Below are 8325 nucleotides of genomic sequence, written 5' to 3' on the forward strand. Positions count from 1 at the left end.
CCCTGCATTGTTGAATATTTTTTGAATTGACGTTGTATGGTGTTCTTTTAGATGTTAAATTTTGCTCAAAACATAATTCAGTAGCTATTATCAGTTATAGGTTCTCATCTCACACACTTTTTGTTTATTATATCTACAGTATCAGTTATTCTCTGAGAGAATAGATGACATTGATATCGACGTGTATACAAGTCTTGAACCGATCAAACCTCACCCAAAGGAAGGTTCTTTTTTCAGAGACTGCCTAAAAGATTAGACCGGACTGTCCCGTAGAGAGTATCATCCAATTCCATGAGAAACGGATGATTATTAACAAAATTATTGTAATTAAAATAGTGATTATTGTAATTATTTTGAGTTAGCAACCATTAAAAAAACTTTAGGAGTAAACCCACCTACTTCTTTTTTTTCGTTAATATTTACCTATCCTCTTTTCTTATATTTGATTTAAAAACATGCATATGGTCTTACTTGAGTGAAGACTATTAAACAACGATGCTGAGTTGGATCGTTTCTATTGGTGAGAATAACGCAAAACAGCGTGTCACATTTCAACAATTTACATTTACTATCCTTCTTCTTCCTCTCATTCTAAATTTCTATTTCTCCCATTGCTGTGAATGTCATTTTCAACACAGCAATGCCCATCGCCAAGTTCTTTCTCTCTCTTTTCAGTTTCTCTCTCCTCACCCTCTCCATCACCGCCCGCCCCTACGTTCTCGTCCTCTCCCAAGAAGACTTCAAAGAAGAACTCCCTTCCGATCCAGATTCCTCCCCCGAGTGGGACGAGTTCGGCGACTCCGACTCACATAAGTCTGAAGAGGATCTCGACCCTGGATCATGGCGCCAAATCTTCGAGCCATCCTCCACCGAGCCACAACCTCAACCCCAATCCGATACGGAGGCACTCTACTACTCCGCCGTGACCAAGCTTATGACGGGGGATGCGAGGTTAATTGAAGAAGGCTCCGGTGAGATTGAGACGGCTGCGGAATCTGGATACCCGGCGGCACAATCAGTGTTAGGGTTTTTGTGGGGAATGGGGCTTTTGAGAGAGAGGAGCAAACAGAAAGCATTTGTTTATCATCATTTTGCTTCAGAGGGTGGCAATATGCAATCCAAAATGGCTCTTGCTTATACCTACACTCGTCAAGATGTGAGTTCACTTTAATTCTTATTTCTGAATTTCTAAATTCTATTATAATGTTAGGGTTTTTGAGAATGATGTTTGTGTTGGAATGGTGGCAGATGTTTGATAAATCGGTTAAGCTTTATGCTGAATTAGCAGAAGTGGCTGTAAATGGTTTTCTGATTTCGAAAGATTCTCCGGTGATTGAACCTATTAGGCTACACAATGGAGCTGAAGAGAACTAAGAGGCACTCAGAAAATCTAAAGGGGAAGAGGATGAGGACTTTCAGATTCTCGAGTATCAGGCACAGAAAGGGAATGCAGCTGCTATGTACAAAGTGGGCCTGTTTTACTACTTTGGGCTACGTGGATTGAGGCGCGACCATTCTAAGGCACTCTCATGGTTCTTGAAGGCAGTGGAGAAAGGAGAGCCTCGTTCCATGGAACTTTTGGGAGAGATATATGCGAGGGGAGCAGGTGTTGAGAGAAACTATACAAAAGCCTTTGAATGGCTTACTCTTGCATCTAAGCACCACCTCTACTCTGCTTATAATGGGATTGGTTATTTGTATGTCAAAGGCTATGGAGTCGACAGCAAAAATTACACTAAAGTATGATCATCTTTGTCCTTTTGTGTTAAAATTTTTGTGTCTATGTATATCTATGCTTAATTTATGATATCTTTTGTGAATTACAGGCAAAAGAGTATTTTGAAAAGGCTGCTGATAATGACGAGGTTGGTGGCCATTATAACCTAGGTGTCATGTATCTCAAGGGGATTGGAGTGAAAAGAGATGTGAGGTTGGCCTGTAAATATTTTATAGTGGCTGCCAACAACGGTCAACCAAAGGCTTTCTACCAGCTTGCAAAGATTTTTCATCTTGGTGTTGGCTTCAAGAAGAACGTTCCATTGGTAGGTTGATTCTTCATTTGTCTTATTTTTAATGCAAATGCTGATGAAAAACTGTCGATTAATTTAGATATGAGCCCGATGTCAATATGATTCTCTCCTGTGTTTTATATTAATAAGCTTTCAATAGAAGAATGTAATCGATCTAAAAGCTTAGATCATAATTTGGGATTCATGATTATGACAAAAGTATTCTATTGACTTCGTTCTAGATGCAAGACTTTATTTACATACAAACTGAAATGATTAGTACCTTACCACCCAAAATAGTCAATAGTGGCGCTATTGCGGGACAGCGAAGCAGAGGCTGGCCTCTATGGGAAGAGCCTTAGCGGTGTAGAACACTATAGCGGCCGCTATAGGGTAAATAGCGGGACAGCGAAGCGGAGGCCGGCCACTATGGGAAGAGCCTTAGCGGTGTAGAACACTATAACGGCCGCTATAGGGTAAATAGCGGGATAGCGGAGCAGTTTCTGGCCCGCTATCCTTTTCTCTTCTGAAAAAACAAAATTTCCAATTTTGGGATTTTCAATCAAATTAAGACTTGGTGATGTTAATTAAGAACTTCGATTAAAACTTGTTGGTTTTTGAGCATTTTTTTATTAAGCTTTGTGCTTTGATTTATGAATATTGTATGGGTTGAGAGTTATTTTTTAATTTTATGTTAAATATATGTTTATGATTATTATATGTAATTTGTCCAAAAAGGATCAAATAGCGCTACACTAAAATATAGAAATCTGCCTTTTGCTTTTTTGAGAATACATAATTTATATAATATAGGCTGAAACTACCATAATATTCTAAAATATAGAATCATTAGAAAACTGTTAAACCCAAATATGAAGGTGAATTTCAAAGCCAATTGATCAGTAGCTCAAACCAAAAGCCTAGGATCTAAAAGGTTTATACCAGAAGAAATTGAAAGCACCCAAGTGGTCCTGACAGAAGAAATTGAGCAACTAGTCAACTACTAGTCTGAAAGGGATAGCAACTACTTATGTTAGAATGCTTGAAGAATTCCATGCTATTAATAAGCTGCCAATTCGACCTAGTAAAAAGCTGGTGAAACAATTGCCAAGAAGGTTCACACCAGAGATTAGGTCGAAGATCAAAGAGGAGATCGAAAGGCTGCTCAGGAGTAAGTTCATAAGAATGGCCAGGTATGTCGAATGGTTAGCTAATATTGTTCAGGTTATTAAGAAGAATGGAACTCTTAGAGTTTGCATAGATTTTAGGGATCTAAATAATGCTACACCTAAAGATGAATATCCAATGCCTGTGGCAGAAATGCTTGTTGATTCAGTCGCAGGTCATCAGTATTTAAGTATGCTAGATGGGTTAGTTGTAGTTTGATCTTTACATTATTGTTGACATAGGGTGTCATATTTCAATACTTGATGCATCTCTCCATGACATAGATGCATCTCTTCTAATTTGCTACATAATTTTCTAATTAAAGATCAACGGTGTAAAACTTTTAAAAATCTATAAAGTAATGCAAATGGATGATGGTTATGAATCGACGGTGTAAAACTTTTTATATTGACGGTGTATAATAATTAATCTCATTAAATAATGACTCTAACACATTATATTACATTTCTGATCCAAATTTTTTAACAAAAGTTATTTATTTATTTTTTGTAATGACATAGAATATCTAGTTGATTTTATTTTAAATAGAAGTGACTTTTATTTCATATATATATATATATATATATATATATATATATATATATATATATTTTAAGTTAAAAGATTTTAAAAAGCAAAGACTCAAAAGTAGGCATGCAATGGGAGTCTTTTTTATTTATTATTATTTTCTAATTTTTTAATTTAGAGATTTTAAAAGGTAATCCTCCCACCCCTTTAACCAAACAGCCTTACCACTGGACTAAGAAACTTGAGCTGATAAATTTTCCTCGAAATCTATATAATACATAATTATTTTGCCATATAATGTAGCTTAATTATTTAAGTCTTATTTAATTATATTTTATTTTACTTAAATATGTCTTAAATATTATGACTTATTTAAATATGTCTTAAATATATAATTTATTGAGTATGTATTATTTTATTTAAATATATCTAACATATTATTATAGGTTATTTAAATATGTCTTAAATATTATTACTTATTTATTTATGTCTTATTATAAGAAATCAGTAGTTTTTTATTTATTATTACTTATTTATTTATGTCTTATTATAAGAGCTGTCAAGTGTGCCAAGGAACGAACTCTAATAGGAATCGTCTTCCACCTCTGCTGCTACAACTGCAACATCCCGTTCCACGAACATGGCAACACCGTCAGAAGCTCGAGTCGTCAAGTCTCTCAACAAATCCCTTGACCATCACCGTTTTGTTGTAAGCTTTCACCTTCATCTCTTCCGCTACCTCACAACATCAAACAACACTTTGCCTTTTTTTTCTCTCTTCCATTTTGCCAAAACCCTAAACCCTGCATTGTTGAATATTTCTTGAATTGACGTTGTATGGTGTTCTTTTAGATGTTAAATTTTGCTCAAAACATAATTCAGTAGCTATTATCAGTTATAGGTTCTCATCTCACACACGTTTTGTTTATTGTATCTACAGTTTAAGTCATTCTATGAGAGAATAGATGACATTGATATCGACGTGTATACAAGTCTTGAACCGATCAAACCTCACCCAAAGGAAGGTTCTTTTTTCAGAGACTGCCTAATAGAATGGAGGGTATGTTTGTTTCTTGCTATTTTGATAACCAACTTGTTTTAGCTTTTGTGATACGGGATTGCATACTAGACCAAATTGATTATTAATGTTTGCTTGCTCTGCGCTACAATTACTTATTTTCATTCATTTTTCAAATCCAGGAATTGAATACTACCGAGGACTTCATCTCATTGTATGAACAAGTCATGCCTTGCACACAAACAAATTACCTCGTGCTATTGCAGAAGGAATTATTAATCTCAAAGCTACTTTCTAGGTTGCACATGAAAGCAAGGCTATCCCTTGAACCGCTTCTTAGGTATGCAACTCATTTTGAATAGGGATGTTAGTGAATTATAGGATGAAACAATATCAATGGATGAATAATATTACGGCTATAGTTGCAATTTGACAATATTTTATACTAAATAGCGGTCTATTGAACTCATTTGTGAAAGTCTGTTGAGTTTTATCTTAGTCTCAATATTGCCATGCTTCTAGACAATGTTGCGAATTAATCTCAACCCTTTGTTTTCAGGTTAATTGCAGCTTTATCTATAGATCTTCTAGAGGAGTTTATTCCGTAAGTTGCTTATCACTTTCACTAGATGTTGTCTATTTGGGAATTTCCTGTTATTTCATTGGGAAAAAAAAGATGACTTCCTTACGGGCATTTTTCCTAACATCTTTCATATTCACCGTGTATATGGGTTTTGCCAGCCTATTTCCAAGAATTATTGATTCTTTAGTATCTCTTCTAGAAAGTGGTGCTAATAGGGAGCCAGATATAATCGAGCAGGTATAGTCTATCAATTTGGCAATTTTCTTAATTAAGTTATTGTTCATTTCTTATTCGTTAGTTTCCTTTATTCAGTGTGAATTTTGATACTGTTCATTTTCTGCAGATCTTCGAGTCATGGTCATATATTATGATGTATCTGAAGAAATATCTAGAACACAACCGATCAGAAGTGCTTAAGTGAGTGATATAGTCTAGTTTTTTGAAGTATTGTTTTTTACTTTCTTTACGACTATGAGGTTAACTCCTAAAGGAGTGACTTCCTGCACCACTTTGTTGACATCCAAGGATTGACTTGCATAGCTGAGGTTTGGACAAGGACGGAACACGTACACATTTATCTCATTTGTTGGGTGAATTAGCTGAGAGATGTGTTCCCTTTCCTTGTTTAAACATGCATGCTTTATTGTTACAAAATGAGTAGTTCTCTTCAGAAATTGTGTAAATGATGCATAAATTAGATTTAGGTGAAGGCCTATTGAAGCTAGCGGAAATATATCCAAACGTATCGCACGCTCGAACATATAATAGAGTCGCCATCTAATTTTATTTATCCCCAGAGGGAAGGGAAAATATCGATAAAACCCGGAGGAAAGAGATATACTGGGTAAGGAAGTCGGTTATGCAAGGGGAAGGTATTAGTACCCCAAACATCCATGGTACTCCATGGGAACCGTTTTGATCGTTCTCGCTCGACTAGGTGTTAGATCTAAGATTACTCGCAAAGAATAAAGGGAAATGAAGGAAATAGATAGAGTGCTCGGTGAGGATTGGGGTCCTCATGCCTACATATCCTCATAGTGCAATAAGGAATTCAGAGCTCCGTAGTTCAGAGAACTAATGGTGGGAGATGAAAAGAAGTGTGGTCAAATGTATGGTTTGAACCAAAGGATAATATGATTTGAACTCCAAATAAAGGTGAAAATATGAACCCAAGAGTAAACAGTTTGTTTGAACCGTCAAGTGAGGGCGTATAACACTTACAGCATTGTCTGGAACAACCGAAAAGAGAGGAATTAGGTGTTTGGGATAAACGCCAAACAACTCTTGGTTCATAAGGAAGTATAAGATGGAGCACAAATGTATAGTGTATTTGGCTCAAAGAATATGTATATCACATGGAGTGAAAGAAGGTAGATTATGAATGTATCATGGAATGAACGGAGTGAAGTGACCGAAGTCACAGAATAGAAGAACTTGGTAATAAGTGACTGAAGAAGTATTGTTTGAAATCGAAAGGTGAAAGTGTATTGGAATCCATAAGAGAAGTGAGATTTCTACCATAGAGAGAAACAATGTTAACCAATACGTGGACTAGTGGACCGCCACGGTAAGGTTTTAGCTAAAAAAGAAGGAATTAAATGTTTGGGATTAGCGCCAAACAACTATAGGTATGGAATATGGACTGTATCAAGTGTCCTAAAAGGATGTATATGGGATACCAAAGAAGGTGTATTTCGATGTCAAAGAGACAGTATGTCACTGGATGAACGGTTCGTGATCGAAGGTAGATAGTGGATTATGAAGGATATGAATGGTGCCCTAAGGCGAAAGAAGGAATAATTAGAAGTATGCTCGCCAAGGATTGCATCCTCGTGCCTACGTATTCTCATTGTGCAATGAGAAAGTCAGAGCATCCGTATTTCAGAACTACGAGAATGGAAAGAGAGAGATGAGGTAGAACTGGAGTGTAAGGAGTAGTGTCCCTTGCTGGGGAAATGGCAATTCGAGATCAAATCAGGATAGTAGCTTGAATCCAAGAGAAGGATAAACTCTTAATCGAAGAGCAAGGATGAAGTTAGCATTTGGGTTGAGAGCCAAACAAGGAAGTTAGCGTTTGGGTTGAGAGCCAAACAAGGAAGTTAGCGTTTGGGTTGAGAGCCAAATAAGGATGAAAGTGTTTGAGATAAGCGCCAAGCCGAACAAAGGTGAAGTTAGTGTTTGGGATAAGCGCCAAACAAAGGACGAAGTTAGTGTTTGGGATAAGCGCCAAACAAACCTCGATTGAAGAGACGAACTGTCCTTAGGACGTCCTAAAAGGATGGACAAGGAGTCCAAGGAGAAGTAGGATTGATCTCGAAAAGATGGTATTGGTTGCATTAATGTAGAATGATCCCTGGGATTAAGAAGATAGCTTGATAAATAAGATAGAGCTCGCGAAGAAACCGGGTTCTCCTGCCTACGTACCCTCATTGTGAAATGAGGAAATCAGAGCTTTCGTAGTTCAGCCCACTGGGGCTGAAAAGAAATTGATTGGAGGCAAAAGAAATGGATGGTTGAGATTGAATTGAATTGAATTATTGAGAATTGAATAGAATGAAGAATGGATAGACTTAATAGTTATTGGATGAGAATCACACTAAAGTCTATGGATAAAGGTGGATACGATAAGCAACGAGTCAAACGTCTCGCACCCAAAGATATCCAGAATGAGTGTAGAAAAGCTTCAGTCTTATTCCTTCTTTACCATTTAAGGCTCGTGGCATGTGATCCTTGTCTTAAACTTCAAGCGAAAAGAGAAGAGTCTTTGTAGTTGTTTCTGCAACGAAGATGAAAACCTTATCAATCGTTAGATTCGAATTGCACTAAAGTCTATGAATGAAGGTGAATACGATAAGCGCTGGGTCATACGTCCCATACCCAAAGATACTCAGAATGAGGGTAGGAATACTCCGGTCCCACTCCTTCTCCATTACTTAAGACTCGTATCGTACAACTTGATTCATGATTGATAAGTTATTGATGTAGTCCTTGCTTTTGTTGTTTTTGCTTTTGTAAAGAAA

The 8325-nt window shown here is 36.6% G+C and overlaps 1 protein-coding gene across 1 annotated transcript; it reads left to right on the plus strand.

Annotated features, from left to right (window-relative positions):
- Positions 1-501: 501 nt before the first annotated feature.
- On the plus strand, positions 502-5701 carry LOC127101456 (uncharacterized; the record flags this gene model as incomplete). The annotated part of the gene is given in 8 exon segments (XM_051038885.1): positions 502-1156; positions 1249-1740; positions 1827-2042; positions 4645-4764; positions 4905-5062; positions 5282-5326; positions 5464-5542; positions 5649-5701. Coding segments are annotated over 8 exon segments (1679 nt in total), but the record flags the coding sequence as incomplete, so codon positions are not given.
- Between the last annotated feature and the right edge of the window lie 2624 nt (positions 5702-8325).

The sequence above is a fragment of the Lathyrus oleraceus genome, chromosome 7 (genome assembly GCF_024323335.1).
Source record: "Lathyrus oleraceus cultivar Zhongwan6 chromosome 7, CAAS_Psat_ZW6_1.0, whole genome shotgun sequence".
Lineage (NCBI taxonomy): Eukaryota > Viridiplantae > Streptophyta > Magnoliopsida > Fabales > Fabaceae > Lathyrus > Lathyrus oleraceus.